Source organism: Vombatus ursinus, unplaced genomic scaffold, assembly GCF_900497805.2.
Source record: "Vombatus ursinus unplaced genomic scaffold, bare-nosed wombat genome assembly UNPS02009824.1, whole genome shotgun sequence".
Lineage (NCBI taxonomy): Eukaryota > Metazoa > Chordata > Mammalia > Diprotodontia > Vombatidae > Vombatus > Vombatus ursinus.
The window spans coordinates 9,684,152-9,703,965 of record NW_020949602.1 but is presented as its reverse complement, the minus strand read 5'-3'; the positions used below and the strand labels follow the sequence as shown (position 1 = coordinate 9,703,965).

Sequence of the window (19,814 nt, the reverse complement as noted above, 5' to 3'; positions counted from 1 at the left end):
ACCCACACATGCCCCACTTCCACAAACTCTGAAATTCCCTCAGATGATCACAAGCCGTTAGCATCCCTGTTCCTCTTCCACGCCATGACCTCAGATCCCTTCCCCTCCTTCTGTCCCCATTCTGACCCCTGGGTCAAGCACGCCAACTCTACACTCCCTTGAAGGCCTAGAATCCTGTCCCCACATCGTACTGTTCCCGTCCAGCCAAACCTTAGGCTAGGGTCACTTCCACCACGTGTGGCCTTCGCTCCTACACACGTGCTGCTGAACTAGGGTGGAGAAAACCACGCCGCTGTTCTGACTGGGGCCACTAGAGACCAGTTACCCAGACCCAGCTGGGCCCTCCCTGCTGCCAGGCAGTCCCCCTACACCCACATTGTCTCCTCATTCTCCAGCTCTCACAGCGACTCTTTCAAAGCTTTTCATCCCCCCCGCCCAAGGCTCCCATGGCTGCCCTTCCCCCCAGCCTCTCAGCAGAGAACCTGGCCTCGTCTGTTACAGAAAAAATGGTGACCACTCCCTGTGAGCTGCCTCTTCTCTCCTCGTCCTCATCTGTCGTCACCCGGATGCCCTCTGCCACTCTCCTCTCACCTCCTCTCCCTCCCTGCCTAGCTCTGAGTCTGGCTTCAGACCTCCTCATTCTGCCGAAGCAGCCCTCTCTTGTTTGCCAAAGCCAGTGGCCGTTTCTCAGACCTCATCCTTGACCTCTGCAACCTTTGATACCATCCGTCACCCTCATCTCTGGGCCTTCTGGACACCACTCTGCTGACCGCTCTTCCTGGTCTCCTTTGTGGGATCTTCATCCGGGGTTTACCGGCTAACAGTGGGTGCCCCAGGGCTCTGTCCTCGGCCTCTCCTCTCCCTCTGTGCTCTTTCCCTGGCGATCTCAGCAGCTCTCGTGGACTTAGTCGCCATCTCTGTGAGGATGACGCTCGAACCTCTCTGCTGATTTCCGTTCTCACACCTTCAATTGCCTATTGAGCATCTCAGATTGGACGTCCCGTAGACATCTCAAATTCAGCAAGTCTAAAAGTGAATTCACTGTCTCTCTGCTTTTTTTTATTCCGAAGAATCAGTTCACTTATAGGTTTGGGGTAATGATAATGGGAGCCGCGAGGTGGTGCCGCAGTGCAGAGTGCCAGGGTTCATCTTCCTGAGTTCAAATCCAGCCTCAGACACTTACAAGCTGTGTGACCCTGGGCAAGTCACTTCCCCCGTTTGCCTTCGTCTCCTCGTCTATAAAAGAAGGAAATGGCCAACCACTGCAGGGCCAAGAAAACCTCAGTGGGGTCGTGGATCATCAGGCATGGCTGAACAGCCACAGTGATAATAGCAATAACTAACATTTATCCAGTGCTTTAAGTTTGCAAAAACACTTGAATGAATTATCTCATTTGATCCTCATGTGCACCCTGTGAAGTAGGTGCAGTTATCACCCCCATTTTACAGATGAGAAGACTGAGGCTGAGTGAGGTTAGGTGACTTGCCCAAGGCCACGCAGCTCCTATGTGCCCGAGGCGGGAGTTGAACAGTGCTCTCTCTGTGAGCCACTACTTAGCTGTGGAAGTGGCGCTGTGTCCCACTGTTATTTATTTCTCTGTTGCCTTGTATTCCTCTCTCAGAACCATATTTGAGTTAATTGTGGTTAATTTTGCACAAACATTGGTGTAAAATAACCATCCCCAACATTCCTTTTTCTACCTGTACAAGTTTTTCTAATCTGTGACTTGCCTTCCTTCCATAGAACGGTGGCGGCTGAAGTGAGGAAACAGATCTCAGGCCAGTACAGCGGCTCGCCTCAGCTTCTCAAGAACCTCAGCCTCGTGGGCAATGTTTCCCACCACGCCAGTGTAAGTAGCACATCGAAATGGGCTCAGTTGTGGCACGTCGCTGACGGGGTTGGAAGCATTTTACCAGTCCTGGGCATCTGAACTAGGAGGAAAGGCTCTCTGGCCGGGGCCTGCCCCAGTGCCGTGGACCTTCCTTCTGCAGCTCAAGTGTGACTCCAGGGAAGGTGAGGGTGCAGCTGACCCGAAGGGCCTTTCTTTTCCTTCTTTCAGGGACGTCACTCTCAACACTTGGAGCCCCAGTGCCCTTCACTTCATCTCTCCACTCGTCTCTCTCCATGTGTACAGACAGACACACACACACATACACACACACTCACTCACTCACACTCACACTCACACAATCTCATTGTTAGGTATCCCTCCTGTAAAGAGGCATGAAAAACAACTATGAAAGGAGGGTAGAAGTTTGGAGCAAATTTTGCCTAATACAAAATATTGAGCTTGTAAATTGATTAGTAACAGGTATAGAAAGTATATTAGAAGTTAGGTCTTTCTGATACTTGGGCAATTCCAGTAAAATGGTAGATGCTGATATTCGTTGCTTTTTAAAGACACAGACATATTTAGATTCCGGTGTATTCTGATGTATTCTCTCAAATACTACTGAACAGAATCACAGCAAAAGTTGTTTAGTGCAGCCTATGGGAAAGTATGCCAGCAAATTCTTCTCTTGGCCCAAGAAAGTGCCTTTATGTAAGGCTGAGACGAGGCTCACCAGCGGGTTGACCATGATAGATGAATTGGATTCTGTTTACACGATCTTAATACTCGTGCCTCTGCGAATCATCGCGTGTTAGACGATTGTGCTTGGAGCTGTCGTGTCCGCCCACTCTGTTACCTACCGTTTGGTTTGTGGGTTGGATTTCGTCCCATCACTTGATGCTATCCTGGTGGTGTTCCAAGATAAATGGTATTGGAGATAGATGGCAGCTGCCAACAAGGGAGTTGCTCAGTCTCGGATGGAAGTCCTGCAAGGTCAGTGAAGTTGACTCACATCAGCTGCTGACAAAGCCAGGATACTCTGTTTTTCACGGAGGCAGATTGGTCACAAAGCGTTTCTTCAGCATTTGCTTCGTGCCAGGCTTTGTGCGAGGTGCCGAGGGGGCGCAGACAAGAATGAAATAGTCCCTGCCCTCCAGGAACTGATGCTCTTTTGGGAATGGACCTGTCTAGGCAAAATATATATATTGTAGAATCGACACGAGGTAATCTGGTGGGTGGGGAGGACAGTCCTAGCCGAGGAGGGGTCAAGAAAGATTTCATGTAGAAGGAAATGTTGGGGCTGATTCACCAAGGAAAGTGGGAATTCTAAGAGGCAGCAATGAGGAGAGCAAGTGCTTTCCAGGCATGAGACACTGCCAGTGCAGAGGTGCAGAGATGGGAGATGGCGTGTCCTATGGGAAGAACAGCAAGAGGGCAGTCTGGGAGGGCTTTAGAATACAGGGGGGGCGATTGAAGTGTAACGTAGTAATACTGGCCAGTTAAGTTAGGGCTGCCAGGGCCAAAGAGAAGGATTCATGTTTGGTCTCATTGCTTCCTGTTGCCTCATATCAAGTCATCTCTTTAGTTTTTAAAGTTTCTGTGTGTGGTAAGGTCCCATAGAGAGCCTTCGGCCTTGGGGAGAAAGGCCTCTTCATCTCAGACCAGAGGAGAGACATGGGTGTGGTGTCAGGGTGCTCTGAGATACAGAGAAGTCAGAAGAAACTCACGGCGTGTGGCCCCTTCCCTTCTCAACGAAGCGAGATGCTGAAGGTGACAAGGAGCCCCTGGAGTCTGGGCAAGGGTGTGACATGGTTGGACTGCGCTTTAGGCAGCTGAATGCCAGAAGGACCAGAGAGGGGAGAGCCTTGAGGCAGGCAGCCGCACTCATAGCTACTGCTGTAATCCAGTAATCCAAATGAGAAATCACCGGGCCTGGGCCTCGGCGACAGCGTGGATGTGGGGGAGCCTGAGGGTCTGGGAAGATGTGCTGCTCTGCTCAGTAATAGGGAAATTAGGGGAGGGGAGGGTTTGGAGGGAGAGGTAACGAGTTTAGTTTTACAGATGTTACGTTTAAGACGTCTGCTAGACACCCAGTTTGAGGTGTCCGAAAGGCCATTGGCTGCGAGTCTGGAGGTCAGCGGAGAGTTTGGGGTAGGAACGTCAGCACAGAGGTGGTTGTTCAATGCATGGGAGCTGATGAGAGGATACTTCTGTGGGACAGTCACAGCAGGCCTTCCTCGGGCGATGATTGCTCAACACTTCATCAGTGAATGAAGCACGTGACTGAAAATAGTAAAAAGGGGACAAATCAAAGCCTCAGCTAAACACTAAAATAGAGATCTGGAAATCAGAGGAAATTAATAAAATGGGAAGCCAAAAACTTAAGAATTAATGAAAATTATGAGCTTTTTTGAATAATAAACGAACAAAATAAATGGTTTTGTCATCTGATTTTTTTTTAAAGAGGAAAAATAAATTGCTCATATGAAAAACCAATCCCTAATGGCTAGTTACTGCCCCCCCCCCCAGCCTAAATTCTCTCATCTTCCCTGGCCTCCTTCAAGATTTAGCCAGATCCCACCTTTTGTAGGACACCTTTCCAGGAACATCCCACAGCCACAGGAAGCCCTTAATATTTCTTGACTGCCTGATAGAAATAAAGGAAATGATCAGAAATTATTTTGCTCAATCGTATGCCAAAAAACTAATAGTTTCGATGAAATGGTTAACTACCTGTGAAAATAGAAAATACCCCAATAACCAGAACAAGAACTCAACAGTTTAAATGGCCAGATTTTATGAGTGGGTGGGGGTGGGGGGAATGGCCTGAGAAAGTACCGACCTCTGGGGCTAGATAGAAAGAGTCAGAGCTTCCCGGGGCATGAGCTCTCGATGGAGTACCAAGTTTCAATGTGAATCCTTCATATTTATGAGTTGCTTAAATAAGTGATTTGAAATATCCCCAAACTGCCTGCGCTGGCGCTTTCTCCGCTGGGTGGAGGTCTTGGGTCTCTGGTAGACTCCTCTGCCTCGGATGCATTTGGATCGGGAAGTAGGAGAGGGAGCGGCTGTCTCTGAAGGGCCTGCCTGCACAGGGCAAATAACCTGCTTTCATTTGTGTCGAATTTAGTTTTGTGTCACAAATACGATGGTCAGGCTTGATGGGCTCCATCCCTCTAGGGCAGAGCAAAGCAGAGGCTCAGGAGCATCTCCTGAAAAGGAGCGGTGTTAACCACAGCTGCCTTGCCCCAGGACGGGGAGTAGGGAGGCCGTGCATTAGAAGGGGGCCAGCTTGATCTGCGTGGCGGTAATAAGTTAGAGCTCATTGGCTTTCTTTGTATATATTGGGTGGCCAGCTCTCCCAGGAAGTGGGGATAAAGAGACCAAAATGGAACGGGCCCAGCCCGCAAGGAGCTTACATTCTGGTGAGGCTGTGGGGGAGACAATCTGTACATGAGTTAGTGCAACCAGGCCTCATCTTTCACAGCTCAATATTCTTGTGAGGCGGAGCTGTGAATGTTATGGGAGATGGGGTCAAACAGTCATCTCGCAAGAAAGATTGCTGGGAATGCACTTTTTGGCATATGACTCTTTATGGCAAAACATGATTTCTGACGATAGGACCTTTTCCTAACAGAGTGGCCATGAAAGAACTCAGGAAGCGCAGGAGAGAGGAGGGCAGAGATGTCAGAGGAACCCATGGTAAACAAGGGAGAGGCGCCACCTGCCGTCTCTGAGCCCCCTCCCAGGAACTCCTGCCCTGGGCCTGGGACCCCAGTATCATTCACCCACAGACTTAGCGGCTTTTCCCTTTTTTCAGTTCCCTTATGGCAGACTACAGAGGGCACAGTAGCACTTTCTGAAACGGATTCACAAACATTGGCCTCTGAAAGGGTGGACAGTGTGAGGGCCTGGAGATGAGGGCAGTGTCCTCAGTGCAAGGAAGAGTGGCAAGGCCTGGCAGGGCCAGTCTGGACTGCCGGGGTCAGTAGGGGAGCAAAAGCATAAGAAGTAAGACTGGGGCCAGGTCGGGGCCATGCCCTGGAGAGCTTTACAAGGTGACAAAGCCATTGATCTTTGATCCTAGCCTAGGTGGGAGGGAGCTGTGGATGCCGCTAGTAAGTAGGGAAGTTACCTGGCTCAGCCCAGGTTCTGCTGGGAAGTTCCGATCTGGCCTTCGACACTTAGTCGCTGTGTGTCCTTGGACAAGTCACTTCGACCTCTACTTGTCTGTATCTTCATCTGTGAAATGAGAATAGTAATAGCTCCCACCTCCCAGGGTTGTTGTGGGAATCAAAGGAGATGATATTTATGCTGCGTGGCACAGTGCCTGGCACATAGTAGATGCTCTGTAAATGCTGGTTACTGTTGTCTTTATACCTGTGCTTTAGGGAATCACTGTAGCAGCTGTGAGGGATGTATGTATGTGTGTGTGTGTATATGTATATATGTACGTATGCGCGCACGCACACACACGAAGGGTGAGACTGGAAAGAGACAGTGTTACCAGATGGAATCTTAAATTGATAAATACAATTAGTTTAAAAACCAAAATTGATGAACCGTTAACCAGTTTTCTCTTGCCAGTATGAAAAATGAAAAAGGAAAAATCACCACACATGGAGAAGAAATGAAGGAAACTATTAGAAACACCTTTGCCCAATTATATTCCAACAGAATCGATCGTTTAAAGGAGATGGATGAATCCTGAAAAATACAAGATGTCCAGGTTAACAGAACAAGGAATACAACATTTAAATAACCCAGTTTCAGAAAAGGAAACTGATCAAGCAATAATAAATGAACTCCCAAATAAAAAGATCCCAGAATCAAATGGATTTACAAGTGAGTTTTATGAAACTTTAAAAGAGCAATTAATTGCAATTTTACATAATCTGTTTGCAAAAACAGGAAAAGAGGGGATCCTCCCAGATTCATTATATCATACAATTATGGTTTCAATAACCTAAATCAGGGAGAGACAAAGTCAGGAGAAAATTATAGAAAAAAATCTGTTGTAAAAATCTACAAAAATTGTAAGTAAAATATTAGCAAATGGCGACAGGAATGTTTCAGAAAGATTGTATACTATTTACAGGTAGGATTTATAGATTTAGTCAATATTAAGAGAACTATAAATAGAACAAAGTGTGTTTTTTCAGTAGATGTAGAAGAAGATTTGGCAAAATTCAATATCCATTTCTGATAAAAACACCAAAAAGCGTGGAACTAAATAGACCTTTTCTTAACATAGTAAGTAGTATTTATCTTCAGGGAGAAAAAAGAGAGCCTAACTTATATCTAATGAAGATAAGTTAGAGGCCTTTCTATTAAAATTCAAGGAAAAGTAAACATGTCCATTATCAATCAATCAATTAACTTGTAGTAAGCACTTACTCATGCTACTATTATTATCACTGTTATTTGACATGATGCTAGAAATGCACGCTCTTGCAGTAAGACAGGAAAAAGATGCTTAGGAAATAATCACAGAGAAAAAAGAAATAGAATTGTTGCCTTTTGCAGATGATCCAATCAAGAACTCTACAAAGTTATTTAAAATTTAATCGAAATAGTAACTTGAGGAAAGTAGCAAGATATAAAACAAACTCAGATTAACTATGTCTTTTTATATATTACCCACGAAACCCAACAGGAAGCGGTGGAAAGGAATTTCATTCAAAATAATTACAAATATAAAAATATTAGGAACTATACCCAAGAATTCTATGAATACAGTTAGAAGTTACTCTTACATAAAGACAGGTAGACTTAAGTGAATGGGGAGAGGTTGTTATGATTAGGCCATGCGACTATACTAAATGACTGTGCCACCGAATTAATTTACTTACTGCCATACCAATCAGACTGATAAAAGATGACTTTGGATAACTGAAAAAAAGGGCAAAATTCATCTGGAGGAACAAAACTCAAGATTCTCGAGGTAAATAATGAAAAAAATTGGAAGGAAGGGAGGCTAATCTCCAACTGTACTACAGAGCAGTCCTAGTCACAACTGTTTGGTACTGACTGAAAAATAGTGAGGTTAATCAGTGGATTAGATTTAATACAGACCATTCAGAAGCAACAAACAGTGTGATATGATGTTTGATAAACTGAAAGACTAGAGTGACAGAGAGGACCTGGACGGCAAGTAGACCTACACATTATACCATGTACCGAAACACACAATTTACATAGAAAAATGGTCACACCGTAAATTAGAGGAGCAAGGAAGAAAAAGCCATTTGTAAGTATAGTTGGAGCATTCATGACCAAACAAGACATGGAGAAAATCATAGAAGGTGCAATGTTGATTATATGAAATTGAAAGTTTTGAAATGAAGTTAAAATTATAAGAAAATTTATAATTGGACAAAAATCTTAGCCCCTTCCAAGTGGGTATTCAGAGATATCGTAAGCTCAACGTGTCTGAAACTATCCGTATGGTCTTTCCCCCAAACTGCACCCTCTTGCAGACTTCCCTGTTTCTCCTGGATGTGCTGCCATCCTTTCAGGGTCTCAGGTTCACTATCTTGAGCTTGTCCAGGACTCCTCACTGTCCTTCCATGCACACACATCCTGTCAGTTGTCAGATCCTGCCATGTCCACCTTCCCAGCATCACCACCACCTTCAGTGCCTCTTACTTGGATTATTGCAGTGGCCTTTGTCTCGTGGCTTCGTTCAAGGTCCCGCTAAAATCCTACTGTCTACAAGAAGCTGTTTTTAATTTATCGTGTACGCTTCTTGTTCATGCGTAGTTTTTGCCTGTTGTCTCTTTCGTTAGGCTGAGCCCCTTGGTTTTTATGCCTTTCTTTGCATCACCCAACAGTGCCCAGCACAAGACCCATAGTAGATGCCAAATAAGATGCTTGTGGATTTGACTTCACTTGACTCTTAATTAGCATCTCCTCCTCAGGCGTCTCACCTCTCAGCTCCGTCCTGCGAAGGGCTGCCGCGGGAACCTTCCTTACACTCGTGTCTGGCTCCCGTAGTGCCCCGGGATCAGATCCAAACTCCTGCGCTGGGCTTTGCAGCCTGCCCCCATCTCTAACCTCAGTGGACAGAGATGGCATTCCTCCTCCTGCACACTCTGCTCCAGCCACTCTGACCTTCCCTCGGTTTCTCCTGTCCTTTGCACTGGCCGTCCCTCTTGCCTGGAGCCCACTTCTCCCTCCCTTTAAGGCACAGCTCTCCGGCCCCCTCTTCTGCGTGAGGCCTTTCACGATTCCCCCAACTGCACGTGCCAGACTACCTGCTGTTTACCAGTGCTGCATATGTTTGTACTTATTCATGTGATATTTATGCTGCCAGCATTTTTATATGTAATTGTCTTCCGCAGGACAATGGAAGCTCCTTTTTAATAGGGATTGTTTAATTCACTGTACTTCTACCCAGCATGCCTAGCAAAGTGCCTGGCCCATACTTGGTACTTAATAAAAACTTGGGGACGGATTGATTTCTGTGATCCAGGTATCTAAGAATGACAACCCTCCCCACCACGGAAAGGCAGAAAATTCAGACATTCAACAGTCATGAAAAAAAGGTTCCAAATCATTAATGATTAGGAAATTCAAATTAAATCCACCCTGCGCTTCTGCCTAACAGCTGTCAGAATCTCAGAGGTGATAAAAAGTTAAAGGACAGCTGTTTGAAGGGCTGAGATAGGATAGTCAGCAAACACTTATTAGGCGCTTACTGTGTACCAGTTACTGGGAATACCAAGAAAGATAAAAATATGGTGGCTGCTTATAAGGCCCTCATGTTCTAACAGGGGAGACAACAGGAAGGTAGCTTTGTATACACAGTGGGAGTGGGAAATAATCTCAGAGGGCAGGAAGGAGCACTAGATTATCTTGGGGAAAGGGTCCTGCAGAATGTGGGATTTGAAATAAGTCCTTGAGGAAGCATTCCAGGCATGGGGGGCTGTCAGTGAAAAGATACAGAGTGGGAAGAGGCCATGTCATGTCCTAGAGAGTAGTGGAGTTGGGGGGGAAGAGAGAGTGTGTCTGGATCAGGGAAGGAAAAGGAAGAGCACTTATTAAGCACCTCCTGTGTGCCGGGCACTATACTAAGTGTTGGTGTGGTTTTTTGTTTTTTTTTTTAAACCAAATGTTAAATCATTTGATCCTCGTAATGACCCAGGAGGAGTGGTAAGGTGCTATAATCCCTATTTTATAGTTGAGGAAACTGAGGCAGGCAGAAGTTAAGTGACTTAACCCAGGGTCACAGTAGTAGGTAGTAATTGCCTGAGGCTGGATTTGAACTCGTCTTCCTGACTCCAGCCCCAGCACTGTCTTCACTGTATCCCTTAGCTCCTTAATGTGGTGGGGAGTAAAGAGTAAGAGGGAGCCAGGTTGTGAACGGCTTTAAAAGACAAACGGAGGGGAATTGTTGGAGTGATGTAGTAGACCTAATGTTTTAGGAACATCACTTTTGGTCCCTGAGTAGAGGATAGATTGGAATGGGGAGAGGTTTGTGTCAGAGGCCAGCTAGCGCTCCGTTGCGGTCGTCTAGCGGTGGGGTGATGAGGGCCTGCATTGAGGTGGCAGCCGTGTAGATCACCTTATAGATCAGGTGACGTGCCCCAGACAGGCACACTGGTATGCTGTGGGTGCAGCTGTGACTTGGTCCAGTCATTTTGGAAGCTGTGTGGAAGGATATGTCAAAGGTGACCAAGCCCTGTATCCCCTTTTATCCAGTGAGACCTTACCAGCCCTATACCCCAGAGAGGTCCAGAAAAGAGGAGAAAGACCCAAATATACAAAAGTACGGATCAGTACCTTTTGTAACTGGAAAGAAAGCGGGTGCCCATCAATCAGGGAACTGCTGAATAAATTATGGCGTACGAATGGAATGGAATAGCACAGTTCAGAAAAACCTCGGAAGACTTGAATGAGCCGACAGAGAGGCCAATGAGCAGAACCAGGGGAACCCGGAGTGGTTGTCCCTGATTGCAGGACGCTGACGATGAGACATGCTCAGGGGCTGAACGCAGGAGACGTCCCTGGACAAGGCCGCCGGTGGTTTGTTTCGCTCCTCTCTGCGTCTTCATTACTGGGATCGTGTGTTTCTCCTTTATTGTTGGGAGAGTGAGGAGCTAATGATCGTGTCCCTTCAAAAAAGAAGGAAAGAAAGAAAAAAAAGTCTGTAAAATTTACAGGAGAAAACAACTTTAGACAGAAACATAGACAAGTGGGACAGTGTTGAAAATAACATGTTGAATTTATTATATACTTAAAAAGGCAGGCTTCATATAATAGAGATTTGATGTTTCACATATAATCCTCCTTTTCTGCTCAGCTTTGTATTTGGAAAAATGTTTTTGGTGATTGCAGAATGAAAACTTTTTTGAAAAGCAACTTACAGATGGCCCCAGAGCAGAACTAAATGGAAGTCATACAGAGACCAATTTAGGCTTGCTGTAATTCTTATGGAAGCTTCCCAGCTGGGAGAAGGGGCAGCAGAGACCCCATCACCACTTGTCCAGTGTGTTATAAGAGGCTGTTCTGGGCAGACTGTATGGCCTCCTGGGTCCCTTTCAACTTGGAGAAGAGCATTGCTTCTTCTAATGAAGCAGAAGCTTAGTACCGGAGTCCCAGAAGGATCTCTGTGTAGTCAGGCCTGGATCTGAGGACGCCCTCCAGCAGGGCCAGATAGAGGCTGTCAGACAACTTGGGAGGGAAGTCCTGGCACATCACGTGGTGCTAGGTGCCTTCTCACTTTTACCCAAGTTCTTTGTACCATGTTCTGGACTTGAACTGGCATCTTCTTGGCCCCCATTCCAGTACTCTATTTTATGCCATGCTTTCTTTACAGATACAAAACAATTATAGTTAAATGAATGAATAATGTAGTCATTAAGGTTAATTAAAAGCACACAACAGCCTTTTGGATGAGATAGATAGAGCCTCGATGACGAGAGGGATTCAGATGGTCCCCAGTGCACTGCTCCAGGGATGCTGTCCTTGGTCCTTGCTGTCCCCTTTTGGGGTGGATGCGCTAGATGAAGCTTATCAAATCTGCAGAGTGCACCAAGCTGGGAAGGACAGATAATGCACTCCATGGTCAGCATCCCAAAGGGTGGACATCTTAGAAGAATGAGTGGAACCTAATAAACTATAACAGAGATAAATGTAACGTTCTGTGCTTGGGTGTAACAAAGAATCAGAACAGAGCTGCATGCAGGAAACATTAGGCCTTTTATTATGCATGTCCTACCACCCTCAAGGGGAGGAGGCTTGGGGTGGTGGGGGAAGGCAGGGCAATGAGGAAGTAATATAATGAAGAAATGGCAGCTGGGAGACAAGGGGACAGGACTGTTCTTTGAGCTGTGGAGATCAGCTGTGGGCCTTACAGGAATCCTTAATGGGCCTTAATGGATTGATGTTAAGTTGGAAGTAGGTACCTAGCAGTCAACAAACAGAGCTCTATCACTCTGTGTTCTGGGATGCCTAAGAGGATCCCAATCCCCTTCATGCCAGAGCAGCTGAAAGTTGCCAGTTTGACTGAGAGGAAGCAGGTTCTCAGGTGTCCACTTGGCTTCCAGTCTTTCATGTCTTGCAGGAAGTGCCATGGTGTGTGGGTTGCTGCAGAAGTGCTCGACTGAGTTGAAGCCTGGGATTTCAGGAACAGGCATGAATAGGGGCCGTGCTGAGTGTTTCTAGCAGAGGGGGTCTCTAGATTGGGAGGGTTCAAGCATGGGTTAGACTGGAGGCCCTTCAAAGGCCCTCATGCTGCTGAGATTCTGTGATGGCAGACTTGGGGTCTGCAGGAGTTAGGGAGGAATATGGAGGTCTGCCAGCAGGATAAAATGTCTCCTTCATGGGCAGGAGTTGGGGGATCAGCCCTGGGATCTGTTCAAGGAGCTGTTGAGATCCAGAAGAAAATTTAGCTTAATTATTGTCCTCATTCAAATGTCTTCTATGACTTTTTTTTTAAGGTTCCCCTTACCGAAGCTGTGGACCCAGTGGATTTGGAAGATTACTTAATCACTCATCCCCTAGCTGTGGAGTCTGGGCCTTTACGGGATTTGCTTGAATTTCCCCCAGATGACATCGAAGTTGTTTACAATCCCAGGGACTGTCGAACCCTTGTGTCAGCTGTACCTGAAGAGAGGTGAGGAAGTCTTCAGGTGACCCAGGCTGGGTTATGGGAATTTGTTGCTTCCTTCTGTAATGGGGCCCCGCTTCCTCGATTGTGTCACTAATGGATACTGTCATACAAAGTAAGGGCTTTTAACAAGGCATCTGTGAATTTGTTTTTAAAAAATATTTTGGTAACTATTTCAATATGGTTTGTTTGCTTTGTAAACCTATGTTTATATGTTTAAAAACATGATTCAGGGAAGGGTTCCATAGGTTTCACCAGCCTGTCAAGTGGGTGGGGTGGGCTAGGGGTGAAGGAGCCTTGATATCCGAGTACTTTTCTTCCTGACTGCAGCACTAATGGATTTTCTTCTTAAACAGTGAAATGGACCCGCATGTTAGAGACTGTGTAAGGAGCTATACTGAAGACTGGGCCATTGTGAACAGAAAGTAAGTTCCCCGGTGCTTTGTGTCTGTCTGCAGTCGCCGCTTCAGTAGCTCAGGCTCAGTTACTAAAAGCCTTGCGATTTGGAAAACTCCTGACAAAAACAGCAGAGGAGGAAATGGAACATTTTAACAAAAGCTCCCTTAGTGAGTCCTTTTTGCTTCGTCACCATCACTTCCCCATTCACTTCCCTTCGCCACTGATAGAATTCCCCCTTACAGGCAGATGCTAGAGCAGGGCCAAGACCACCCCAGAGGCGGGCACAGAAGGAAAGGAAATGTCTGTGTCCGCGGGTCCTTCTCCTCCGCTCCCACCCCCACCCCTGCTTCCACCCCTTTCTGAGGAGGACTCCTGGTTGTAATCTGAGGAGATGACATGTCAAGCTCTTAGTGTGTGCTGCTTGAATCATTTTAAGAGAGTGAGGGAACTGACAGTAACCGCCATGACGTGTGGAGCCGTCCCTTTGGAGGCACGTCCTGAAAAGGTTACTATCCTGCTCTTGGGCTGGTTGTCACAATTTATTGGGTTTTGTGGGGTGCCAAGCACCCCTTGGGGGCACTGCTGACATGCTTTTTCAGTGACTGATTAAAAACACGGGCTGTAGGCGATGGCAAAGAAGAGCTACTTTTATTAACTTGCAGCTTTGACAGATGTGTGAACCATCATCTCTTAGCTATTGAGCAGAAGGGTGAAATCCAGGAGGAGGGGTGTGTGTGTGGGTGTGGGTGTAAATCAGAGGTGTAGTTACTGCTGACATATGTGTGTGTTTAGACCCAACGATACTGGCTTGTATATATTTATGGTTGGAGTCTAACTGGAAGCCCTCTTAAAGAGGCTGCGTACCTAAATGAAATACGCAACATATTCTGTGAGGTATGGGCTGAATTCTAGTCTTTGCTCGCTGACCTTTCACTTTCAACACAACCTTCCTCTTCTCATTCAGTGTAGTTATTTGTAAATTACACTTAATACCAATGTAATTTTGTTCAGAGTAATAATTAAAAATGAGTGTAAAGGTATTCACATAAACTAAGATCTTGGAACTCTAGCACCAAATTAAACAATGCATTTTTTAACCTGTGTTGTGGATGGTATTATTTAATTGCCAATTAGCCTTTTACACCCTGATCATACATACACCCCCTGTGGATTTGTATTCTCATCAGGGTGGGTCCTCCCTCCAAAAATGCAAATTGCAGCCCCTCCTTACCTGCTTGTCCCGTGCCACTGGCGTCCAGGTCTTCTCATAAATCTGCCATAGGGATTCCACCCAATGTGCTGAGGACTTGTACCTTCTCAGACCTTACCGTCATACCCGTGGAGCACATAGATTGTTCATTGATTGTCCCTCCTTGCTATGGGTCCCATCTTTTTTGCCAATGATACATTTCTCTGATGACATTCTTTAAATTCAACAAAACTCTTTGTTGGTAACGTAGTATTTCTGCTCATGCCACTGTGTACCTCTCTCTTGTTCTTGGGGTGACCCTGAGACTGGTACTTCATGTCCTGCAGCCATATAGTCCCACCAAAAAAATAGTCATGCTAAAAAAGATGGTTTTTTGTTTGAGGGAAGTGATTGGGGCCATTAAAAACCCTGCTTACGTTCCCAAAGGCTCTACTCCATTTTCTTCCTTTTGTTCTATTCTGGGCTCACCTTTGCATATTTGCCATGCCTGGCTAACTTATATATACTGATGGATGAGCCTCTGAGTTGTCCATCTACATGTTTATCAGACTATGGATAACAGTCATTCAGCATCCACTTTGTTTTTCCTTTGTGGTTGGTTAGAGTAAACTCATTTGACTGTTTGTGGGTCTTTTTAAGGAGATCCTACAGTGTTCCTGGGTTTGATACAATCCACACAATGTTGTATGCAAACAGGATCCTCTAGATGGCCTTTTCTTCCATAGGGAATTCCTCTTCCACTGTATATCCTCAGTGACGGTGGCAGGTACCACCTCCTGGCTGGCGTGTTTCCTTGGCTACCACCCTTTTATGTGGTGTTGTCCTTCCCTGTTCCAATATGGGCTCCTCGAGGGCAGCGGATGTCTTGTTCTGTATTTTTATCCTCAGTGCTTAGCTTAGGCCTAGGCACTTACAAACTGCTTCACACATGCCCATTCATTCATTTGTCCATCCATTCATCCATCCATCCATCCATCCATCCATCGGTTTGTGAGATCTGATGCTCTCTATATCTCTCAGTCTTTGTGCGCCTAAAAAGTTGTGGGTTTTGTGGCATATAGTTTGTGGAAGCCTTCCAAATCCTTTCTCGTAGGTTCTTCAGTGCATCATTTTGGTTCATTTTATATTAATTTTGTAGAGCCAGGAAAGGAGGCAGTTACTGATAGTATCTCATTTATCTTGGAGGTAACAATAAAGTCTGAGATATTTCCCAAATTTTTGGTATTCTCCCTTCTTCATGCCTTGATCGTTTCTCCCAAACCGAGGAGAAGATTTTATTAAGCGTCTCCTGTGTGCCTAGCATTGGGCTAAGTGCTTTACAAATGTTATCTCATTGGATCTTCACAACCTTCCTGAGAGGCAGGTGCCATTAATATTCCTATTTTACAGCAGAGGAAATTGAGGCAGACAGAAGTTAAAGGACTTGCCTGCAGTCATGTAGCTAATTAGTATCTGAAGCTGGATTTGAATAGAATTCGGTGACTTTGCCTGAAGCTCAGACATCTTTCTTTATACTTGGTGTAGTTTGCTTACTTTTCCCATCTTTAATTTCTTCAGTAACATTTCCACTTTGTCATTTAGCACATCAAAAACTGGCACTAGAGTCCAGATCCACTGTTAGTGATGGTGAAAAGGTTTTCTTGAAAACCTGCACAGGTTTTTTCCATTTTCCACCTTGGTTGTTTTCCGTTGTTGCTTTCTTTGACTGGTTTTCACCTCCATTGATTCTTATCACTTTATACTTCAGTCCTGCTCGTAGTCTCCCACGGAAGTCCTCCCGAGGACTTCACCATGTGTATCCTACATCGACGTCCTTGGCCGCCTTCTCTGGGCCTACGCGATGCTGTGCTCTGGCTTCCGTGGTTCCATCTCCTTCTCTTTGTCTGGATCTTCCTCCGTGGTACACCCCCCACCCCCCCATTGTGGGCATTCCACAGTGCTCTGTCCTAGGCCCTCTTCTTCTTTCTCTGCACTGTCTCCTTAGTGCCTGTGGCATTGCTGTTGGGCTTAACGATCATCTCGGTGTTGATGATGCTGATGATGTCTACACATGCAGCCTGGTATCCAGTCAGTTGATAAATCTGCAACATCTCACATTCATACTCTTCCCTCTACTCACGTAGGAATTGGCTTGCTTCTCAGTTGAGGAATATTATTATTTTGATAAAAGAATTAGTAAATATGAAGAATTTAGGGAAACTGGGTAGTAAAACTTTCTTGAAATGGTAGAGTGAAAAAAGCAGTCAGAACAATGTTATACAGTGACCACAACAATGTAATGGAAAAAAACTTTGAGAAGTATCTGAAGTCTGATCGGTGCAGTGATCAGGCTTGGCCTTAGATGGTGTCAATGAACCTTATCTCCCTTCTCCTCCTGGAGCAGGTGGAATTTTAGGTGCTAAAGAAGGCAAAGGTTTGCTTTCATTAACTGGACTCCTTTGCAGTGGGGGGCACTGGTGCCAAGAAGCAGTCACTGTAAAATGAAAGTGATAAGGAATAGGAAAAGCTTCAATAAAACTTAAAAAGAAGTTTTTCCATGAAGCTTTAAAGCTGTGAGACTGGCAGCACCTTGATGCTGGTCTGTGATTTCAGCATAGTCGTGTCTGGTTGCTCACCACGAACAGTGTTTATTGTAGTAGTGCCTTCCGTGCAACTGATGGAACAGATTTTTTTAAATAGAGGAAACAAAAGGAGGCATTTCTTTTGAAAGGAAGGTTAAAAAAATTCAACAACAATTACTTTCAGTTCCAAATTCTCTCCCCTTTATTCACTCCCCCACCCATCAAGAAGGCTAGAAATATGATATCTATTATATATGTGAAGTCACGCAAAACATATTTCTACATTAGCCATGTTATGAAAAAAAAAAGTAAAGAAAAATAAAGAGAAAACAATTGCCTCAGTCTGCACTGAGTTCATCAGTTTTCTCTCTGGAGGTGGATAGCATTTTTATTATGAATCTTTGGAATTGTCTTGGATTGTTGCCTTTATCAGAGTAGCCAAATCTTTCACAGTTGATCATTACATAATATTGCTGTTACTTTGTATGATAATCTTCCAGATCTTCTCACTTCACTTTGCACCAGTTCCTGTAAGTCTTTCCAGGTTTTTCTGAAAGCATCCTGCTTGTCATTTCTTACAGCACAATAGTATTCCATCACAATCACATACCACAACTTGTTCAGCCATTCCCTGATTGATGGGCATCACCTCAATTTCCAATTCTTAGCTACCACAAATAGAACTGCTATAAATATTTTTGTACATATAGGTCCTTTTCTTTTTTCTTTGATCTGTTTGAGATACAGACCTAGTAGTGGTATTGCTGGGTCAAAGGGTATGTACATTTTTATAACCCTTTGGGCATAGTTCCACATTGTTCTCCAGAATGGTTGGACCAGGTCACAACTCCATCAACAGTGCATTAGTGTGCCAATTTTCCTATGTCCCCTTCAACATTTGGCATTTTCCTTTTTTCTCATATTAGCTAATCTGATGGGTATGAGGTGATAGCTCAGAGTTGTTTTCATCTATGTTTCTCTAATCAAAGTGATTTAGAGCATTTTTTATGTGACTCTTTGATTTTTTCTTCTGTAAATTGCTTTTTCATAGCCTTTAATCATTTATCAGTGTGGAAATAACTCTTATTTTTATAAATTTGTCTCAGTTCCCTATATTTTTGAGAAATGAGACCTTTATTAGAGAAACTTTCTGTAAAGGCTTTCCCCCCCCAGTTTCTGTCTTTCCTTCTAGTTTTGATTGTATTGGTTTTGTGTAAAAACTTTTCAATTTAAAGTAATCAGAATTGTCCATTTTACTCTCTTCCTCTTGTCTGATCATAAACTCTTTCCTGTCGATAGATCTGACAGGCAAATTTTTCCAATTTCCCCCAATTTGGTTATAATGTCACCTGTGTTACTTCTTTTTTCTGGGACTCCAGGCCTTCAGCTGTTATGTATGGATGGTAATTCCTCCACTCTCTGCTTCCCAGGGTGGTTGTAAGGAACGTCTTTTGTTAACTCCAAAGCCTTCCCTAAGCAGCCCGGGCAGTCAGGAATTCTCTTATAAATGTAGAAGGCATTGGGGGGAAGGAAGTTCAGCATTTTTCAGTTTTATAAAAGTAGGGTAGAAGCAAAACTTACTGATTGGAAGCATAATTAAGTTTTCACAACGGAATTAAACCCTCTGCTCCTGAATTATAACCATGACAACTGCATGGTCCTGGTCCGTGTCTTTCTGGCAGTGCTGGAGATGGGCAGCAGCTCCCTCTTTATCTCTGCCGTGACGTGAGCATTGCTTGCTGCCGTTTGGGTAACTTTAGGAAGAAGACAGGAGGTGAGGGATTCCTTGCAGACCTGACCCTTGTGCTGGTCCAGGAATCGCCTGCTAGCAGGTGCTTCGTGAAGGCTTGTGTGCGTCTGCTTGCCTCTGCTGGAATACACGAGGGGTCGGGTGAACACAGGGTGTGAACAGTGGCTCTCAGGGCGTGGATCCGAGGAAGCCTGGAGGTGGAGGTCAGACCAATGGCGTAGTTTGAACCCTGGGCATTTTGTGGGTAACGGGCGGGGCGGTGTTCACTGGCTTCGTTTTTTAAGTGATCTAAGGCCATCTTTCACACAGGCAGCAGTTGGTATGGGTAAGCTTGTCTTTGCTGTCGGTCACTCTGGGTCTAAACCTCAGATTCCTGTAGAAGCAGGGTCCCTTTTCACTCAGATTATTTTTTCATTGTTTATCTTGGCCTCTCAGCCTTTCTTCTACCTTTCAATAATCATTGCCGGATACTTTTGTTAAAATGGCCTTCCTCATGCCCGCTGTGTAATGGTGACGTCCTCTTCATCTAATCTCAGCTGGTCCATTGTTCCTTTCTGTTTCCCCAGGTTCTTGGGTCACCAGCTGACTAGAGAGAATCTCCTGATTCACTAGAATTTGGAAAGATCTTCTGGAGTTTCACATCAAGTGTGCAAACACGCACACGTTACTGGTTGCCAAATCCAGCAGTCTTTTCTCCATGCTCATTCTCCTTGACCCCCCTGCAGCCTCTGACACTGTTGGCCCTCTCTCCTTCTTGGTAATCTCTTCTCTTCAGGTTTTTAGGACACCTCTCTCTCCTCAGTCTCCTCCTACTTCTCTGACCACTCCTTCTCAGTCTCCTTTGCTTGTAACTCCGCTGGATCACGTGTCCCTCAGGACTCTGTCCTGGGCCCTCTTCTCTTCTCCCTCTATGTCACTTCACTAGGTGATCTCCTCAGCTCCCCTGGAT

General features: G+C 45.2%; 1 protein-coding gene across 6 annotated transcripts in view; it reads left to right on the top strand.

Moving 5' to 3' along the window:
* The window catches only part of DOCK7 (dedicator of cytokinesis 7), a 183,281-nt gene that overhangs the window by 19,483 nt on the left and 143,984 nt on the right, over positions 1-19,814 (top strand). For all 6 annotated transcript variants that reach the window (XM_027852763.1, XM_027852759.1, XM_027852758.1 and 3 more), the window contains exons 2-4: positions 1,745-1,850; positions 12,776-12,951; positions 13,302-13,370. In XM_027852763.1, the coding sequence (XP_027708564.1) occupies positions 1,745-1,850; positions 12,776-12,951; positions 13,302-13,370 (351 nt within the window). The remainder of the gene's footprint in view (positions 1-1,744; positions 1,851-12,775; positions 12,952-13,301; positions 13,371-19,814) is intronic.